The sequence below is a fragment of the Pantherophis guttatus genome, chromosome 6, assembly GCF_059756535.1.
Source record: "Pantherophis guttatus breed Tessera chromosome 6, ASM5975653v1, whole genome shotgun sequence".
Classification (NCBI taxonomy): domain Eukaryota; kingdom Metazoa; phylum Chordata; class Lepidosauria; order Squamata; family Colubridae; genus Pantherophis; species Pantherophis guttatus.
The window spans coordinates 35,811,957-35,834,476 of NC_142068.1; the positions used below are offsets into that span (position 1 = coordinate 35,811,957).

The 22,520-nt window shown below is 37.4% G+C and overlaps 1 protein-coding gene across 5 annotated transcripts in view; it reads left to right on the top strand.

Moving 5' to 3' along the window:
* The window catches only part of SPSB4 (splA/ryanodine receptor domain and SOCS box containing 4), a 170,966-nt gene extending 159,172 nt beyond the window's left edge, over positions 1-11,794 (top strand). For all 5 annotated transcript variants that reach the window (XM_034439443.2, XM_060682829.2, XM_034439441.3 and 2 more), the window contains one exon: positions 9,901-11,794. In XM_034439443.2, the coding sequence (XP_034295334.2) occupies positions 9,901-10,028 (128 nt within the window). In that variant the 3' untranslated portion in view covers positions 10,029-11,794. The remainder of the gene's footprint in view (positions 1-9,900) is intronic.
* The last annotated feature ends 10,726 nt before the right edge of the window (positions 11,795-22,520 follow it).

A 22,520-nucleotide genomic window follows, 5' to 3' on the forward strand; every position in this document is an offset into this window, starting at 1 on the left:
CATTAAAGAAAGGATACCAAAGGAGGGATAAAATGAAATATGATGACAAAAATTAAAATATTTTTAAAATTACTTTAAATAATTAAAATGAATTGTTGAATTGCCCCACAGTGAGTTGTCCCGTGGCGAGTTGGCGATGTTGAGTTGGCCATAGCGAGTTGACCATGGCAATTTGACTGCAGTAAGTTGTTCCATTCCAATGCCAGGAACTCTCTTATTTACAGTAATTAGAAAGATTTAAAGTAGACTAAAGAATTGCCGTTTTGATCATTGTAGGAGTGAGTTGCATACAAATTAATACATAGTTGCATACAAATTAAATTGCATACAAATGATAAAACATATCATTACTAAAATGTATAAATTTTGAAGGGTCTTTGGTGCTCTCTAATCTTGGTTGTTTTCTTGCAGATGTTTTCATTATTCAAATGAAGTAACATTCTTATTTAGGTAACGAAATGTCTGCAAGTAAAGAGTCAAGATCAGAGAGCACCCAGGACCCCTCATTTCAACCCTGAGCTACAAATATTCTCCTCTATCTCTATAATTTTTTACTGAAGTTTGAAATAGAAGAACAAGTTCTATACGATATAGGGGGTTAACATGTTGATTATAACAGTTGGAAATATGAAGTTGAACTTGTTAAAATTTATACTACATTATAATCTTAAGGATTATGTGGTATTGGTGTATATCACCAAAAACTTTTTCTAGATTGTATAAAGACATTTCAGATTTATGCTGCAACAACAAGAAGGGGAATTATCATGTTTGGTGGACATGTAAAAAAAAAAAATTTGGATTAAATACATACATAGAAAAACAGTAGGGAAAAAAATCAGAAACCTTGTTTTTGTACATCGTAACTGCAGCGATCACAAAGATTGAAAGATTTATCCCTATCCACAGTGGAGGAATAGTTCATGTAACTCACTGGGATGGCAAGATCGACTTCTTTAATTAAAAAAAAAGATAATATAAGTTTATTGCTTAGATAAACTTCTTATGAACTTTCTGCATAAAACAGAAAAAAATGAACTTTTGATTTATGTTTTTGATGATTAGAGATTATATCTATAATTGCGGAAAACAATAATATCTTATTCTTTCCTTCTTTTCTATTATTTTTTTTACTTTTTCTACTTGCAATTTTTGTTATCTCTTTGATTTCTTTCTTTTTCTTACTTACTTTATATATGCATTTAGTTTTTATCTTTCTTTTTAAAAAAAAATAGATAAAAATTGTATATCTATTTCATTTTGAATAAACGTACTATCAAGATAAATGGATTAATATCCTGATTGTATTTCAGTTGATTTGTCATACCTGAGTTCTCTCATTCTTAGTTCAGCTTTGTGAATAACTATTGATCTAAACCTGTGTTGGCAAACCTATGGTACACAGAGCCATTTTTCCGGGCACATGAGCCATCGTCAAGCTCACCTGAAAGTGTGCATGCACGCATGCCCAAGCTGGTGTTCAGGCCTCTGGTGCGCATGCGCACAATTCAGGAGACCCAGCTGGTCTTTGGAGCTTCCTGCGCATAAATGTGTGTTTGCACATGCATATGTGTGTTTGCATGTGCGCATTGTGTGCATGAAAGCTGTGCGCATGTGCATATGGTGAGATTGCGCATATAGTACGCGCTAGTGCGCATGTGTGAAAGCTGTACGCATGCGCAGATGGTGCTGTTGCGCACGCAGCACATGGGGAGGAGCCACACGTTACTGCGGATGGCATGCGAGCATGCGCAGCGCACGAAGAGCGTTCTTGTTCGGCACTCGATAAAAAAGGTTCATTGCCATGCTCTAGACTAAGGTATGAATTAGAACACAGTTGTGTTGGATTAGAGATTAGATGATCTCATCTTTTTTGCCCTTGATGTGTGTCTGAAAGCTCCTGTCATACAGAGTGGCATGCAAACATTTATTCATATCTAGTCAAATTATATAGATCAATGATTACCTAGGAAAAAAAAAGATGACTTAAATGCTACAGGAGGTAACATTAAGCAAGACGTCTTTTCACAGATTCAATGCACACTTGCTATTTATGTTTGATTATTCAAAATAAGAATAGCATATGGCAGGTGCAGATGTTTACATATCCTGCCAATCAAAACTTTGTAACACCTCCCTTGGCAAAAATAACTGTGCCAGCTAAAAGTCTTTCTGTTTCTAGAATTTTTGTCCCCACTCTTTCTTGCAAAACACTTGTAGCTGAGAAAGAGTTTGATATATGCACTGCATATTTGATATCTGTCCACAGATTTAAATAATATTCAAGTCTGGAAACAGTGAAAGCCATTCCAAATCTTTAATCTTCCCTTCCTATAAGACTGATTCAGAGGTATGTTTCTGATCATTGTCATGCTGAAATATACAACCTCCTTTCAGCTGAGAATTGTATGAAAACATACAATTAGACAAAGAGTGCCAAAAATTTTTGCTTGCAGCTATAATTTGAAACAGAGTTGTTAAGGCACACAATGAACAGCTGGCTCTATGTTTTGGGGGTTTTGTGCTGGGTTTTGTGCTTTAATGCTGGGAAAACATTTGCCTTAGAGATAAAGGGAGAAAATACATAATTATATATAAAAATATTTTATTTCTATAGATTACCTTTATTGTTCAAAATCTCCCCAAAGCGATGAAAACAGATACTGATCTTGTCAGACATATGGAGGGCAGTATTAATAATGCATAGTTTTGCTTGTGTATGTAGAAAGTACATCAATAAAGTAAATTGTATGAAACACTTGACCTTTTTCAGGATCAAGGGGAGAGCCAAATGAATAATTCAAACTTCATCTCAACCTGGAAGGTGTAAATTTGATGCACTCTACCATACTGAATAGCTTTGGTACCTGTCATTCTAAAGTTTTTAATTAGGACATCATTTGCAAATATATCAGCAGAATTTTAAATAAATGAATGTTGGCTTTTTACATTTAACTGCTTTGCTTGATACTTAAATGTATATCAGAGTTCATTGGCCCTATTTATGTATTCAGTTAAATTAAATAATGGTCAAAAGTAGTGATAAGAACATGCACACAATGTTCCATTCTCCTTCCCAACCCAGTCCCAAAGTGTCTTGTCTTGAAAGAAACATGCAGAAGAAGTTGCAGACAATTGTGTCATGCTTGCAATAGGGCAACTCTGTCACCTTGATATTTCCCAACAACAACATACTTGATTGTCCTCTGCTCTGCAAAGAGAATTCAAAACAAGATTCACTGATATCAATATAACTACATTTCTCAGCCACTTTTAAAAATCAGCTCTTAAACTGTTTTCAACAAACCACAGCAAACAAAAACGCTAGTGTAGGTGTAATCTTCATCTATGAAATACAAAGAATGGGGGAGAATTGGAAAGAAGCAAGGAGCTCTCGGTATCTGAGCAACCCTAAAGAAAAGAATTAATTGACAATTAAAAATCTGTCCTTCCTTCCATCCTTCCATTCATCTTTAAGATTACTTTGTGAGTTGATTGGGCTTTATTTTCAATTCTGCCATACAAAATCACTATGGTTGCAGATATCATGTTATTTTGAATTTTAAGAGGTTTTTTTTTTTTTTTTAAAAGGATACATTTCTCTTTTGAAAAGTCAGTGACTGTGATAGAAATTGTCTCTTCTTTGCTTCTCTGAGCCCAGACTGAGCCAGTCAGTCTACAAAACAGCTTCCCACAGAGAAACATGACTCATCAAGAAAGAGAATGACATTTAAACCACTGCAGACTAGAGGAAAATGTAGAATGGTACAATTGGGAGATTTCAAAAACATTGAGGAAATGTATAGGCAACATTGCCACCATGCTTCTAAGATTTTTGAGATAAATCAAACTTTTAATATTTCACAAGATAGCATTGTATGAAAGGAGAAATTTGATAGAGAAAATTGATAGGCTACATGTTCACTGGCTTTTGTTCCTCCATGAGTAATTATATTTAAGTTTCAAAAATCTGAAAGATATTACTACATCCATATGTAAGCATTTGCCTGCTGAGGGACAGGGCCAAACTATATTTGGAGTAAACCCAGGATTTTCCTGCATGTCCAGATGTTGAGCTATAGTTGCAAATATGCTTGGATGAACCTTCTTATATTGGAAATCTTGCCTAGTGTAAGCAGAAAAAAGCTAGTTTTGAGCTTATATGACAAAACTGACTTAATGAAATAATGTTCAGTTAAAATAATGTATTAATTAGCAGCAATTAACGTTGTAGGTAGTGTGATTAGACTGCTGCTTTTGCAATAACTGATACTCAAAAACATGCTGCCTCTGATCCCTGAAGTAGCATTGTCTTTCTCTCCAGATGTGTGTCTAATCACCATTCAGTGCCATTCAGTTTGCATCATTGTTATTTGTAGCACTGATTTCCATAGCTGGCCTATCCACTAAGGGAATAAATGTTGTTTTAAATATTAAATCAGGTCTTTTTTCTGTCCCACAACTGCACCTTATCAAAACTCATGCTAAATTATGGGAGAAGGAAAAATAATTTTTCTGTCCCTGTATTATGATTAATTATGTATATTATTTATTTGCTTCTTTGTGTTCAAAAAAATAACCTTTTTCTCCCAAATTAAAACATTCCGAACTGGGTGGGATGGATCAATGTCCTAAGTTGCTATACAAAAGCATCCTTCCTTCTGGTAGTGACTTATGTGTTTATGCACAGTATTACAAGTGTGTTGAATCATGAACTTTTGTGAAATCATTACTGTACAAGTAATTTTATATCTGTACCATTGTTTTTGTAGCTTATCTGTCATCTGTATGTTTCTCCAGAATTTTATCCAATAATTAACCTTTTCTTTTTGGCATAAAACATGTTGCTTTCTATTTCAGTAGAGATCATATTTGGCAGGTTATGAAACTAATTAAATGGGTCTAACCATATTGGCTAGACAGGAAGAAGAAAAAAATCAGCCTAAAAGAACAATGGTAAATCATTTCCTTACCTCTGCCAAGAAAGCTGTATGGAGGAACCTTTCCCTCCCCACCATAGTACTGTTGAAGCAATAAGAAGAAAAGGAGGGAAAAGCCATAGTATATTTCACAGGAAATACTTGATTTTTGAATTATATACCTAACTAAGAGACATGTACTCAAAATCATCTGTATACTACACATACACATACACATACAGAGGGGAAGGGGGAGGGGGAGGAAGAGAGAGCTGAGAAGATACAGAAAATTGTTAAAGTTACAGTACATTTTAGGTAGTAAAATAATTTAGAGTGGACAGAAAACAGCTATCCTTGGCAGCAATACATGTGAAAAAGAACTGGGTGAACACAAGCCGAACAAGTGTGATGAAGGTGAAACTTGTGTAGTTAGAAAAAATATATAAGTATGTTGAATATAGTGGAAAAAGGGAATTAATGTATGTGGAAAAACAAGAGATCAGAATGAAGACAATGGATACTGAATCATTGGGATTGAATGAATACATTGATGTGATTTAAAGTGTATACAGTAGATCAATGAGGTTCATATTGAAAAATAAATGAAGGAAGGAAAAGTGAATTGGGTAAGACATTAAAGAACAAATGCAATATATAGAGTGTATGGATGTGATTACAACCAAGATAATTTGAAGAAAGAAAGAAAAAAAGAAAGAGAAAGAAAGAAAAAAAAGGAAGGAAGGAAGGAAGGTAGACAGACAGACAGACATACAGACAAACAATATTATTGTATCATATATATTTCATCTGTCCTATGTTAAAGTGCTACTTTATTGATGTTAATTGAGAATAAGATCTTAGTGAGTAGCTTCTCACTATGGTATGGAAGAATCTGGAAGGAGAGGGTTGGTGGCAAACAGCTTACAGGCTAACATTACAAGTTCACATTTCATTCTTAAGGTTATGATTTGGTTTTTGGTATGACTGAATACTTATTTCATAATTTATTTTACAATATAGTTTATTTTTGTTCAGGAAAAATATGGGATTTATTTGTAAATAATCACATGCTACAGTTTTCAGAAGTATATATAGAATGGATTTGTATAGGTTTTAATTCTATGATTTTCCATTTCTGTGCTGTTGCTATTCTCTGTAACATCAAATTGATAGTTCTTTTGTTTACATTTTAAAACATATTTTAAAAACAGCATGTCATATTCTTATTAAACCTATGATCATAATTTTAATAATAGCCAACTATATATCTGAGAGATGTTTTTAAAAATTGTCCCTTTAATTGAAAATTTTATGTTTATATTTTTCTGTTTTCTGAACAAACTGTCTTACTAAGCATATTCAAGGACAAGATTGTTGTCCTATTGCTATTGAATATTACATTTACAGTGCACATGTGCTGACATAATTTATATCATTTGTGTACTCTCCAATGAAATAGATTATTCATTAATAATAGACACTGTCCGCATTTAGCAAGTTAAATATGGTTTTCTTGTATCTCCCAGGAATACCTATTTCAATCTGTATTTTTACATTTTTTACTTGTGATTACTGCTAGATGCCCACATCTAACAGTAATCCAAGACTAGCAAGTTATTGTACGTTAGTAAATTGTTCTTTCTAATGAATTGTTCTTAGTTACCTGGAAAAATATTCTGAAATATTGTGTCCAGTTCTTAAAACTTCACTTTAAAAAGATATTGATAAGACTGAGCAACAAAAATGTTGTAAGATCTGAGGGACAAAACATCAGGAGAAATTAGACAAACTGAATATGTACAGCCTGAAGGACAGAAGACAAAGGGGCGACATGACTGAAACCTTTAAACACATTAAGGGTGTGAATAAGGAAGTATTTTCAATAGTAACCAAAAATCAAGAACATGGGGTATAATGTCAAACTAACAGAAGTGAAGTTCAAAAGTAATGTTAGAAAATATTACTTCACAAAAAGAGTAATGGAAGGTTGGAATCAACTTCCAGTGGAGGTAGTGGGTCAGTCATCAGTAACTGAGTTTAAACATGCTTGGAATAAACATATGTCCATCATCTGACAAAAATTAAAAAATAAATAAAATTATAAAAATAATAATTAAAAATTAATTAAAAAGAAAACAAAAAACTCAAAGGATGGACTTGATGGACTACTAAGTCTTTTTCTGCCATGTTTTCATGCTTCTTCAAAACTTTTTAAAGTTTAACAAATTAACTTCTGTTCTAATCATAGGTTTTCCATATTAACGCTGTACCATTGCCATATTTCTAACAAAACAATAATATTCTTGGAAATGAAAAGAAATAATAGTATATTTAATAGTATTTTACCATCTTTCATGCATTGTATTATTAGGCAGTTAACAAAGTTGAAAGTGCATTTTAAAACAATTTTAAAATTCACATAATAATAGCTAAAATGCCAGGGTAGATACGTAGGATTTTTGCATATTCCTAAAGTGCAGGGAGATCAATGGGTGCTTTATTTTTGAAAATGTTTATGTGTCCATTTTGTATTTTGTAGACTTATGTATATCATATATACATTGTAATTCTATTTATGCTGTTTTTATTGTTTTGGGTGAGCCACCTAGTTATTTTTTAAGGTGGGCATCCCTGCAGGTTTTTAAACAAATAAATAAACTCCAAACTAAGGGTTATTACTATAACCTAAGCAGTACCACTTTCTGGTTGATACCAAATAAACATCTCAAGATGTGGTACTGCCAAGAGACCCTCTAATTGAGATTCAAAATAGGCAGATATTAGTAGAATAAGGCAGTCTCTTGGATCTCAATTATTCAAAAGCCAAATCTTAAACCTCATATGGTGCAGTTGGTTCAACAATAGTGTTACACGGTGGGGATGAAATGCACCATATAAAGGCAACACTGCTATTACATTTTGTACTCTCTGTACCTTCTGGATCACATGAAAGGACAACTCCAAATAAAGCACATTCCGATAATTAAGACATTCAGTGTCCTGAGATGTCTGTAGCTGGAACACCAGTGAAAGCTAAAATACAGTAGAAAAGGACTCTGTATTCAGTCTAAAATAGCATCCAGGCACTAATTGTAAGGGAATGACTTTGGGGAATGAGGAGAAGAGATGCTGCCTAGGAAACAATCAGGGAAGGGGAGATGCCCCCAAGGAATCAACGGGGAAAGAAACTTAGGATATGATCCCCCTCCTAATGGATCCAGCTATTAAAAATGGCAGTGGCAGGAAATTTGTACTGTTAGACTTGCTACATTTTGTTAATGCAGCCCTAGAATAAAATAGAATTAATTCATCTACTTGTGTTTCCTGTCTGGTTTAACTAGGACAGTTGATACTAATCTAGGACCTGTGTAACTTTCCCTATTGAATGGTACATTGAATTGAGACATATAGTTACGAGTGTTTTCCCTGGAGTGTTGTATTTTCTGTCAAATTTGTTTACAATTATTTTATATAAACATACATAACATTTTGACTCTATTTATGGCTGACCCATAACTTTTTTTGTGTTTGGAGAAAAAAGGAAGGTTAAAATTTCAGAAAAATACATTTGAGAGATAATGGCTAAAGGTGTTGCAAGTAATCACTACTCCTTTTAATGTCTCCTTTTGATAACTGCTTTTTATTTGTTTGTTGGGGAGCAGTTCTGCTAACAATTGTGTAAGGATCTACTAAAAATGTCACAAGGTAATTAATTACAAATGATTGCTATATATATAAATTTGCTAATTTTGGAGTTAATACTTAGTTTACATTCTGAGACTGGTAAAAATCAATTCTTGGTTTGTATTTAATCTTGGTTTTAATTACTAGGGAGGTTACTTCAGCACTTCTGGTACAATGGTTGGCAAAACATTAACTACTGAATTGTTTCCTACAATGGGTCTGAAAGAGCTTTATATGTCTAGAACATTTTGATATTTTAACTGTCCTGTTCTGTCCCAGAATGCTGAAAGTGCAGTGTGTACCATGTCATATCCTCCTCCCAATAATGAAATGTTTCCTCTGGATTTTGTCTTTAAGCATAATAAAGCTGTGTATAGAATTTAAGGATTTGCATGTAGATTAAAATGTTTGAACATTTAACTCAATAACTGTAAAAATATTAAGTGGTTACATTGAATTTGCACATCCAAGAAATACAGTGTTTGATGTGAGAACTACCCAAGCCAGTTAGCCATACGTTCTTACAAAATCAGCCATCAATGCAGAATTTTATTCCTTTTTTGTAAAAGCTAAAAAATACCTTTTCTTTTGAGGCCGGGGGGAGGGCTTGAAAGCAAGCTTTAAAACAAAATTTTAAAACAAAAAAGTATTGAATGTTTTTGTCTGTGATACTCTTGCATTTGTTTTAGAGATATTTAAGAAATAAATGTCTTTCAAGTGAACAAAATCTGTTTATTATCTGAGATGTCAGAGAGAAAGTGTCATTTCTGTTTACTTCAGCATCTGAGTGGAAAGTCACACTGCACTGAAAAGGTTCTTTTAGAAGTTCAATTGCATTTTAGTTTCTTTTTCCTAAATGGGAACAAATATAACATTTAAAGGTCAGGCATCTCTCAATCCAGCTGCAGAGAGTATTGTATTTTAAGTGTGTTCAAGGGATTTCTATCTTATGTTGAAATTCCTGATAACTTGTACTGGGTTTTTTCCTCCTAATTTAAATCCTTATAAGTGTATTGCTTCAAGAAATAGACCATATTTTTATTTTATTTTATATATAATCCATTATTTTTTATAAATAACTCAAGGCAGTGAACATACCTAATATTTATTCTTAGCTTATTTTCCCTACTTTCCTCCCGTAGCAGTTGATTTTTTCTGCTATGATCAGTTCATACATACATTATATGCATTTATTTAAAGGATTTTACTTTAAAAGGGATATAACCCATTTACTGTTACATTTTTATTATTAATGAGGATAAGAAATGTTGACGTTTTGTTTCTGTTTCATTTTCAGCTGAACCTCTACCTTTAATGGATCTGTGTCGAAGATCAATTCGCTTTGCTCTGGGACGAGAACGCCTGCATGATATAGAAACTCTACCTTTGCCTCAGTCTTTGAAAAATTATTTACAATATCAGTAATATGATTCTAGAATTCTAAATGGTAGAAATTGTTTACATCAGAATATAAATCTTCATGGTGGATATTTTGAGTGTTATTTAATTATTTTTTACATTTTTTAAAAATAAACCATAGCAGAGGATTATGGAGACTACTAAGAAATGTGAAAATGTTGAATTGATTTAGTTCTTTCAGTAGAATAATTGTTGCCTATACTGTTACACAGCCTCATTATGCAGAATCCAAAGCTTGTTTTCACAGGTAAGAGCCAAATGTGTTATGTGTGTTAGGTTAGACCTAATGTTGGATGTGTGCCTGATGTGCAAGAAATGCAAATACAGCTCCCCAAACTAGTGTTCATGAAAGAAGAATATTCTTTTATATAAGTTAGAGTATCAGCATGTGAAAAAAATAATCCCTGTTTGATGGTTTTCAAAATTCTGGAATTTAATACACCAAATAATTAGGGTTCTTACAATATCAATTATGATGCAAAATTCCTTACTCATACAATCTGTTTATTGTCATTTTGAAAGGAAAATGTTCCAGAGAACAAACACATCACATCTAGTGTCACCATAGGAAGACATTGGGGATCTTTGTGCACATGGAACATAGAAGCCTCATTGGTACTGCAAGATTGTGGCCTCTTACATTTAGGTGCTCAGATTTTTCAGATTTTTTTTGCTTGGTATAATATACCACCTGCCATATTTTAACTTACTTTATTGAACAAGATACTCAATCTTGTTCTCCAAAGCAACTCAGCTCAATCTACAAATTAGTTAAGTTGACATTAGGTTTTATTTCTTCAGTAGGATGAAATTTGGTCAAATTAGTCTTTTCCAGCTTAACCAGTTTTGGTCCAGGTATTCTGGTTCAGACCTATATTAATTTGTCAAATATCATGCTGCCTTTTTATTCGTGACCACATTATTATTATTATTATTATTTACTTTTTGAGTTCCAAATACCATGTTTCCTGTAATGTGCCTATGGCATAAGAGGGCTTGAATTAACCTACTCCAGGCACACATTGAAAAATTCCAAAGCTCAAAAGCTAGCCAGGCCCTCTGCCAGAATTGTGTGCCAGTTTCTCATGTGAATATCCAATGCCTTGATGAGTGTTCCACATGTTCAGATGACCCTATGCTTTTACTCATACATTTTTACATATATTTATGTGAATACCTCATTCTCTGAAATTGTTATCTATTTCTAACCATGACAAATTGGCAAAAGACATGTTACCATGGCATCACAGACAAGTACATAAAGGGCAGGATATACACTGCAACATATTTTATTGTTTGCCACTCCCCTCTTTCAGACCCCCACGCACTCTACCAGACATCCCTCAGAGAGGCAACACATGGTTCCAGAAACAGGAAAACATAGCCTATAAATGTCTTATTTTAAAACTTGCAAGGGACAATAATATGTAACTTTATACAGTTTTGTTTATCTTGTCACACATTGAGTATTACATTTTGAATTTCTCTCTCCAGAATAGAGTGGAAATTTTTTTTTGTTCTTACATCTTTTTCTCCTTTGCTTAGAATGTGTGTTCATTTGTCAGGATCAATTTATTTTTAAGGGAACTGCTTTTGTTTGTAATTTTTGTTCTGCTACATTCACACTTTTTTGCCTGATCATGATCTAGTTTTTAACTGGAAGTTGTTGTAATGGCAGGATATCAAATGTTGATTGAGCTGCCTTCAGCATATTTTAATGTGAATTCACCGAAGAATGAAGATATTTCTAATAAACTCTACTGTCCAAATGACTACTGGTGTATTATGTTTCCTTCCTTCCCTAGTCTAAGTTACTTGCATGCATATTATAATAAACCAATTAGTAGTTAAATTTTTTCTCTACCTGACCATTTTTATTACAATATCTTTCATACCAATGTGTTCCCGTGGGAAAGAAATGAATAGAACTAGAAAAAAGAAAGAAAATAGATTACAAAACATCTATGGCATAAAGTCCTCTGCTTCAGTTTTAAAGTTTATTTATTAGTAACGTCTGTCTACTCCCTTTGTTCAGTTTTGGCTTCATCCTGTTTTCATTGGCAGAGTTCTCTGTGTCAACCACCCACTTCTAGTACCCTTCATGATACACGTTGCACTACATTAGAAGAATACAGTTTACTGACAGTTGAAGCTGTATGATTTTACTTTTCATTGCTTATAACGTTTGCATTCTTTCTCAAGCGCAAGTTTTATTTTCATGTCAGTTTGCCAATTTGAAAAAGATGTTCAAACCTTATGTTCATCTTTTTTCTCATGGACAGGAAAGCTTGAAGTTTTTTACTTACAATTTTTCTCTGTTTTCTTATACAAAGAGAAACAATTGTTATACAGTTATTGTGGATATTTTTTGATCTGAGAATTGAGTTGCAGAATTTAGAATTAAGAAGTTGAAAGTTATGTGAAAAGTGTGAATGAAATGAAGCAAATTTATTTCTCCAATATCTTAATTGATGCTATCATTCACCGATGGCAATCTTCTGTTAGGCAATGGAGCTTTTTTTTATCTTGGCACAGAACAAACTTTTCTTCCAGCTAATAGTAATAGAATAACATGACCCAGTGTTAATTCTTATTCTTACAGTTCTACATTTAGCAAAACATTTCATTATGTTTCAATTTTTTTATTTCAGTTGCATCTAGCTCTTTGTTGAGAAAAATTATAAAAAGATTATATAATGTGAATATTATTCCCAATCTTATTTATAACTTGGAATGAATGTTGCTGATAACCACTATATTTTTTTCTTTGCTTGTTAAATTTATTTGCCTCCTGTCTATCTCTGGGGCTACTCTAGACAGCTTAAAATAATAAACAAGAAGAACATGAAAGGGTAAACAGAACAAAAGGAAAATAATAGAACCATAAAATAAACAAAGGGTGGGGGTGAAGAATACATTAGTATGATAACCAAAAAGATGGATGGGTGGAGAGCAGAGCTCAAGAAATGGAAGGTGGAGTCTGCCATCAATCTCAACAGCCACCTCCAGTGTGAAACTCCTCCATTCTGCCCCTAGACTAACCAGCAGAGCCAGGTCTTCAGGTGCTGGTGGGAAGATAGGAGTTTGGGAGCTAATCTTACCTAAGAGGTACCAAAGGATGGACACTGGAACAGAGAAGGGACTTCTGGATCCCAATAGTCAGAGTTCTTTGACTGACGGGATCCTAAGTAGTCCTTCTCTGCCAGCCTGAGTAGATAGACTTGTTCTAGCAGGAAAATGCAGTTTGTCAGGTAGTCTGGACTTATGCCATTAGAGGCTTTAAAGGTCATAACTAACACGTTGAAGTGCACTTGGAAGCAGCCCCAGTGAAGTTCGCAGAGCAGAGATGTAATATGGGCCATCCTAGGGGCCCAAAGACTGCTCTTGCTGCTGCACTTTTCACCAACTGAAGCTTACGAATGGACTTCAAGGATAGGCCCATGAGGAGTGCATTGCAGTAGTCCAGGTGACAAATGACCAGGGCTTGAGTAACTAGGCACAGGGAGACATGATCCAGGAAAGGTCACAAGTGATGCACAAACAGGAGTTCTCCTGGTCATACATGTCACCTCTGAAAGCAGGAGACATGAGTCCAGGAGAACTCCTAAGTTGCAAACTGACCGTGAACGGCATGGTGCAACTCCACCCAGAACTAAGGATGAGAAACATTCGGATCCTGAGGTTTCATGCATCCAAAGCCACTCAATCTTTCCAGGGTTCAGTCTTAAGTCTCGGGCTCCTTCAATTAGATCCCTTGCAGCTTCCACACATCCTGAGAGGGTGCGACATCATCACTTGGGTCACCATTGAAGTTTATACTTTTATAAAGAAAGGTTCAGAAATTAAACTTTTCTGCGTTCTGAGATTCTTTCTCTCTGACCATAGATGGATATATCCAAGTTAAAGAGTCAACTAATTTAAGTCTGCCTTTCCTATAACTATTTTGTCCAGCAATATATTGCATATGGAAATTATATGATATATAATTTTGTATTACAAAATATTTGAATAGTTGCCATTTGTAACAGTTATCTTGGTAAACTTATAGCTCTACCTATGTGTACAACAGTAGTATCCAACTTCCAGGGCATTTCACATTATATAAGAGATAATATCTTCTTCAAGTTGAGCTCCATCTTGGGTGACTTCATGCTGAAGTTGTGATTTTTTAAAAAAATAAATAAATTAGGAAACAGTATAGAAATTTTTGTCAATGTCTCCTTCCAGGCTATTTATTTCAATTTCCCAATTCAAACTTGCCCTCCTAATCAGGTCAATTTTTGCTTACTGTCATGGTTGACTCGCTACACAGCCTGGTCGCAATCAGACAACAATAATGGAAAGGAGAAGGGAAGGCATTGGAATGTGAGGGTGGTTTGGGAGGAAAACTCTGGATTGTAAGTGTGCCATCTGGAAGTATGAGACAGTTCCACGCCAAGGTTAACAACTCTGAGAATATCCGAGGCAAACAGATTGTTCTCAGAACAACTCAGGTGCAACGGTTTGGTGAATAAAGGACCATGGGAGAAGCAAGGGAGAGAAAGGTGGATTTATCTTACGCCTTCACACATGAAATGTTAGAACTGCTTTTCCACTTCTGTACACACATGGCTTTTCAGTAAAGTATACTCTTGGGGGGGGGGGAATTGTCTCAGGAATTTCTTTTGTTGGCTAGCATATTGGGACAGTTGACACTTTTTTGAAACCAATAAAAGTATACCAAGTACTGCAGGAAATGCACAGTATCATATGTTATCCCTAGTAGTAAATTTACATCCTTTTAAATGGCAAAAGCTTGCTTTGTTCTTTCTATTAGTATTTACATGCATGAAATTGAAACGCATAAAGGTAAAAAAATTAGATCAGGTGAGATGAAGATATTTTTGTGCATGAGGATTAGCAAGAATACATTTTCTTGTCCTGCTTTCATGAAAAAAAAAAAAACCAACTAGATTAAACAGATAATTCAGAGAAAACAGCCAGAAAATAAGGCTGTTAGAATGAATGAATGTACTTCTTTGTGTAGAACCTGTTTCCAATCAGAGCCAACCTATAATGTTTAATAAAAGCAACACTCAACAATAGCGATACAATTAAAATATAAAAGTTTATAATTTTACATGCATAACTAAAATAATTAGTCAACATTAACTTGGAAAAATAGACTAAACATAAAGTTACTATGACAAACGGTAATGTAGTAACCAACAACATTCAAGTTATTATTAAAACTAGCCAAAGAAGCAGATCCAACTATAGGAAAAGGAAAAGAGAAAACAAATGAGAAAGAATTTTAATAAAGAAACAACTCTTATGCATCATACAAGTACTTGTAAACTTTCATTTATTTGGATGTTAATATATTCACTCTAGTTACTTTTCTGTGTCTGCTGCTTTTTCTATTCATGAATTACGAAACATTTTCTGATCTATTTCACAAATGGCATCATTTAATAATCTTAAGAAATATCTGTTAAAATATTTGCACTCTGGGTCTGATATCAGTGTAGATCACGGGCCCTTTGATCCAGGCCCGGGGCCAGATCCAGCCCACAAGGTGCTTAGATCTGGCCTGCAAAGTTCCCCTGGAAACAGCGAAGGACCCGCCTGTGGTGCCTCTGCCAGTGAAAATGGAGCATGTGAGGGCCACGGGCTGGCAGAGAATTGCAGGAGGCCATCACAGCCAAAAACGGAACATGCAGGGGCCATCGGTGGCCCTCCCAAGCTCTATTTTCTCTGGCAGAGGGTTGCAGGCGGCTGTTGCAGCCAAAAATAGAGTTTGGGAGCCCATTTTCACTGACAGAGCACTTAGGCCACCACAGGCATCCCCAACACAAGTGACATCGAGCTGGCCATGCCCATCCTGGCTGCACCTACCTGGCCTCCCAAGGTCAAACATAACCCTGGTACGGCCCTCAATGGAATCGAGTTTGACACCCCTGATGTAGATGCTTATATTTTCACATTGTAAAATAATAAAATCCTTTACCATTCACAAGAAAAGGAGGAGTGAACAATTTGTAACAATGTCCATACTGTCTAGAAGGCTTTTGAGAATTTTATTGTGGTCCTCCAAAGTTTGCTTACCACTGTTTCGGCATAAAAAAGAATTGGTGTCCATATTTATAACCTTCACAAAGTATTAAATAGCCTTATAATGTAGAAAGAAACTTCATACTAGCATTATATATCTTATTTCCAGTTTTAGTTATTCTATTCTTCTTTTAGTTATTCAATAAAGGCCTACCAATTTCTCTTTCCTTCTCGAAGTTATACTACATTTACAAGAGCCATTTGTTTAAAGTAAAAAGCTCCCATTGGACGAATAAATTAACAGTCTATTAGCATTTCTAAAAGGCTTAAATAATTAGTCTGTGCTTGATGTTTTTTAAAAAACATTTACCTTTATAATGTCTATGTGAAAAATTGTCATAGAAGCTGTCCTAGGATCAGCATCTGCTCCATATTTTACTAGATCAGACAGTTTCTATCTCAAAAGGACAAAAGAAATGTGAGACAATGTGATGTATCAAGTAGAAAACTAACTCCAGTGTCAGATTTCATCTGACATTCATATTCTTTGAAGGGATGCAAACCATACATTTGTGAAAAAATACAATTCATACATAGATCTGTTCATTCCTAAAAGAAAGTAATGTGAGTATAAATAAAAAATGGGGCTTTTTGTTCCAGAAATTCAGATTACAAATTTAAATATGGCTGAGGGATCTAATACTTTAAAGTCATTGTTTGGGACATAACTAGTAATTTTATAGGTTTATTATCTCAAAAGCAAAAGGAAATATGGGGATTCTATCTCATTAAAATGTAAAGCTATAAGATAAGATTCAGAATTCAGAGTTCTAAACTGCTTGACATGAATTTATGTCTCTTGTATTGTCAACCTTTTTTGGAAAAATTATGATTGTTAGGCTGTTGCATTTTTCTGACCTGTTATTCTTTTTTTATGTTTTGTTTTTTTTTTTTGTACTTTTAACAACATAGCTGTTTCAGGTAGTCTAGTGGAGATATCATGCTACTAAATTACCTGATGGTAAAACTGAATTTTTGCCATGAAAATATGTTTAATATCTGCCCATTATTTTAATGTAACAATTCAAATTACCTATTGTGTAGCATCTTAGATCAGGTTAATGTATTCTTGCTACTGGGTTTTTTGTTTTGTTTTTTCTGTTGCAAGCATGAATTTAAAAATGTGTTCAAATCCTATTTTTGATTCCAGATTAAAAGAGAAAATCATAGAAGCAACTATGGTATATGGATTTTTTAAAAAAAAAGATAATTAATTACATATTATAGTCATTAATATACTTCAGTCATCATCTATATTGAATAATTTTCCTGAATAGCAAATATAACTTAGGTCCCTTTTCCAAAATATATTGCCAAAAGAGATCAATCAAATTTTAGGTATGTGCACAATTTTTAATTTGATCCAGTAAATGCATGTTTAAGGATTGGGGCAGTTTCCTAACTATTTACATGTGTTCTATGTTGTACATTTTAGATAAATCTTTTAAAGAGGGAGAGTCAAACAAAGACAAGTTACAGCAAAATGCAATGCCAAGATCTCACAGATCAGGTCACAAAAATCCAAATCGAAATTCAGCCACTGAGATAATCCCTTTACTGCCAAATCTTTATTGCTTTTCCCTTTTATAGTGTACCTCACACTATGGAGCATAAATATCTGTAATGCTTTGCTTGCACAGAGCAAGAAATGATTTATTTTACTATCAGTAAGAATGCAAAGGTGGGCCTGGCTGGTTTAAATAACCTGCAGCTTGTCTCAGCAATAGGGAAGGAGATATGGCAAAGCTTAAGTAAACTTGTCTGTGTTTTTTCCTTTAGTAGCTGCAAACATGGGTCCTACTACCTCAACAACTTTCAAGGAAAAGATGGAGTTTTGCTTATCTCCAGTTTATACCTGATTCAAAATTCCAAATTTATGTTAAATTTAAATAAAGAATGTTTGTCTCATTAAAAATAATACAGCCTTTTAGCAAGATGTACCATTCTTATTTTTTTTTCTTTTTTCACAAAAATGAAATTGACAAGCAGTTATTGAATCAGAGAAGTGAATTGTGTTATCACATAGAAGATGTTAAAGATGGAACGGGAGAAAGAATAATGCGAGCTGTGGAGCCATCTAGCTTTTAAATCCCTTTCATCTCTGGAATTTTTAAAGGGCTAGTAGTTCCCAATATTTAAGTTTTCAGTCATGGTTTATGTGAATTGTAGGAAGGGGGAAGGAAAGAAATCCCTTCACATCAAGCAACAAAATGCTTTTGACTCATCCTCAATAGCAGGATTCAATTCTACTTCACAAGCAGCTTTTGAAAGTCACCAGTTTCAAAAAGGCTGTCCTTTGTCAAACTTCTGTCCAAGGGCATGCAAAACTAACTGTGTAGTTCTTTGCAATGTGTTATTACCAATATTGCTACAATATTGTCTCTGTTGTTTCTGGATGAACAAGAAGTGGAAAAACTATGTAAAAGAAAGCCATAAATTGCCCTTTCCATTCACAAAGATAAGCAGCTATATAGAAAATCATTTTTTTTAAAAAAAAGACAAGAGTGTCTTGGACTGAGCCAATGAAATGGTCAATGTGTGAGCATATTGGTTCCCCAAAAAATAGTAAGGTGTATTGTGCTTGGCCTCAATACTACTGAACAAAAGGCTACACTCTTCTCAAATTTTGTATACTTACTTTTAAATTCCATAAAACAATGCACTACTTTTCTTTTTTCTCTTTGTTTGGATCAGCCTTTGCTAATAGTCTATTAGCAATGGCAATAAATATGATTTATTTTTAATGTGGTTGCTTTCTTTTGCAAATTTCTTTTACCCTAATAATTTCTTTTCAGTGGTGAACTGAGATAGCTTTCAAGCACACTAACAAAGTAACTGAGTGGGAAGGGACCTTAATTTTTATAATTATTTCTATTTAAAGATAAATGTCATAAACGTAGCCAGTAGTTCTTCAAGAGATTGTTTTCATTATTAACTTTGAAAATCAGTAGGAAAAAAGGAGATATATTTGTCTATTTGTGTATTGCTGACATTTCTTGTCTGTAAGGGTTTGCTCATTATAACAGAAAAGTAACAGAAGAAAATGTCTCAGGGAATATACAAACCAGAAAATGAAATGGCATGTAGCGAAGAGGGGGTTGAGGGGTTTTTTAGTTAAATTTTTAAAGAAAATTTTAAGGGGACCCGGGAGGGAGGGAGGGGGTTGTAAAAGCGGACCTGGGGGGGTCCAGATAGCGACTGAGCGGGATGATGGGTCGATTAGTTGCAGCAGGAGGGTCGCGAAAGGAAATTTAACCGGGGAGCAGGGGGAGGACAGGAAGGGCTGCGAAATTGAAATAATGAGTGGGAGGGGCAGGTATGACGGACGCAGGGGGTCATATCAAGTGTCGGGGGTGCGCATACGCTGTTTACGAGCGATTTCGCACTCCGGCCCCCAATGCGTGACTCGTGTCCTGGGTTGTGTAGAGTCTCAGGCCCAGGGTCCTGATGTTGTGTAATGCCAGGTCGGTGGTTAATAAAGCCCCCCTCATTTGTGATCTTATTTTGGAGGGGGGTGCAGACCTGGCAGGTATTACGGAGACCTGGTTGGGCCAGGAGGGGGGGTCCCCCTCGTTGAGATGTGCCCGCCAGGTTTCCGTGCATTTCATCAGCCAAGGGCCCAGGGGAGGGGTGGGGGAGTGGCGGTGATTATTAGGGAAAGTTTTTGTCCGAGGGAGACCACTGTTCCTCAGATAGCCGGATGTGAGTCCCTTTGTGTGAAGTGGGGCCGTGGGGTGCAGATGGGTTTGCTGACTACGTACCTGGCTCCCTGCCACGTGGCAGCGACCCTGCCCGAGCTACTCGACGTCATTGCCGGGGTGGCGGTTGATACCCCCAGACTTATTGTCATGGGGGATTTCAACCTTCCATCCGTGGGTGAGGCGTCAGAGGCAGTTCGGGAGTTCATGGCTTCCATGACGGCCATGGACCTGACCCAGTTAGTTCAAGGCCCAACTCACATAGGGGGACACACTCTGGACCTGATTTTTGTCTCTGGTCAGTGGTTGAATGATCTTGGTATAGGGGACCTAGATATTAAACCCTTGTCATGGACAGATCATTCGCTCCTCCAACTAGACTTTCCTACCGCCTTCCCCCGCCGCAGGGAGACGGAGCCAACTAGATGGTTCCGTCCCAGGCGCCTGATGGACCCCGAAAGGTTCCTGACGGAGCTTGGGCCATTCCCTGAGACCCTGACACACGACTCGACTGAAGAGCTGGTGGCCGCCTGGGAAAGGGCGGCCGCCGGAGCTTTGGACCGCGTCGTGCCTTTGCGGCCTCTGACCCGATGCCGATCTCAACTGGCTCCTTGGTTTTCTGAGGACCTGAGAGAGATGAAGCGTCGGAAAAGACGCCTAGAGAGCATTTGAAGGACTAGTCAATCCGATTCCGACCGGACACAGGTGAGGTCTTATATCAAGACCTACCTAGTGGCGATAAAAGCGGCAAAGTCTAACCACTTTTCCGCTCTTATCGCATCTGCAGAGAACCGCCCAGCCGCCTTGTTTAGGGTGACCCACTCCCTTCTTCGGGGGGGAGTGCGGGAAGATCCCTTGCAGGGTCGTGCTGAGGATTTTGTGCAATTCCTGCATGATAAAGTCGCTCGGATTCGGGATGGCCTGGACTCCGACTGGATGAGTCCACGGGAGGAGACGAGGGCAGGTCTTGAGAATGTTATCTGGGAGGAGTTTGATCCTGTGACTCCCGAGGATGTGGACAGGGTCCTGGGTAAGACTAGTGCCGCCACGTGTTTATTGGACCCGTGTCCCTCCTGGTTGGTGCTGGCCTCCCGGGAGGTTACACGAGGCTGGCTCCAGGGGATCATTAGTGCTTCTTTGAGTGAGGGTGCCTTTCCTGCCGCCTTGAAAGAGGCGGTAGTGAGGCCCCTCCTCAAGAAGCCTTCCCTGGACCCGGCTGAATTAGCCAACTATTGTCCAGTCTCCAACCTTCGTTTTGTGGCGAAGGTTGTTGAGAGCGTGGTGGCACGACAACTTCCCCGGCACCTGGATGAAGCTATCTATCTGGACCCGTACCAGTCGGGCTTCAGGCAGGGGTACAGCACAGAAACGGCATTGGTCGCGTTGGTGGATGATCTCTGGAGGGCTCGGGACAGGGGTTGCTCCTCTGTCCTAGTCCTATTAGACCTCTCAGCGGCTTTTGATACCATCGACCATGGTATCATGCTGCAGCGGTTGGGGGGGTTAGGAATAGGGGGCACCGTTTTGCGGTGGTTCTCCTCCTTCCTCTCCGACCGCTCGCAGTTTGTGTTGGCAGGAGGACAGAGGTCGACCTCGAGGCATCTCGCATGGGGAGTGCCTCAAGGGTCGGTCCTCTCGCCTCTCCTGTTCAACATTTATGTGAAGCCGCTGGGCGAGATCATCCGTGGTTTTGGGGTGAAGTGTCAACTGTACGCTGACGATACGCAGCTGTACATCTCCACTCCAGACCACCCCAACGATGCCCTTGATGTGATGTCCCGCTGCCTGGAGGCCGTGCGGGCCTGGATAGGGAGGAACAGGCTCAGACTCAACCCCTCCAAGACCGAGTGGCTGTGGCTTCCGGCGCCCTGATATAGTCAGCAGGTGCCATCGCTGACTATTGGGGGTGAATCTTTGCCCCCCACAGAGAGGGCTCGCAATCTGGGTGTCGTCCTGGATGCACGGCTGTCTTTAGAAGAGCACATGACGGCCGTGGCCAGGGGGGCCTTTGATCAGGTTCGCCTGATTCGCCAGTTGCAGCCCTTTCTGGATCGGGACGCCTTGCGCACGGTCACTCATGCCCTTGTCACCTCCCGGTTGGACTACTGTAATGCTCTCTACATGGGGCTCCCCTTGAAGAGCATTCGGAGGCTCCAACTGGTCCAGAATGCGGCCGCGCGGGTGGTTATGGGTGCAACTCATTGCGCCCACGTGACACCCCTCCTGCGCGAGCTGCATTGGCTCCCAGTGGTCTTCCGGGTGCGATTCAAGGTGTTGGTTACCATCTTTAAAGCGCTCCATGGCATAGGACCCGGGTACCTTCGAGACCGACTTCTGCCACCAATAGCCTCCCACCGACCAGTCCGCTCCCACAGAGAGGGTCTCCTCAGGGTGCCATCGGCCAAGTTATGTCGGCTGGCGACACCCAGGGGGAGGGCCTTCTCTGTGAGAGCCCCAGCCCTGTGGAATGAACTGCCCCCGGAAATACGTAAGATCTCCGACCTCCGGGTGTTTCGCTGCGCTCTGAAGACCCTGTTGTTCCGCCAGGCCGGGCTATTAATATAACGTTTTAAATTGGGGTATTTTTAAATTCCTGGGATTTTAATTGGAGCCTAATTATTTAATGATTTTAAATTTTAACTGTTGTTTTTGTTTTTGTGTTTTTAAATAGGCTGTACACCGCCCTGAGTCCTTCGGGAGAAGGGCG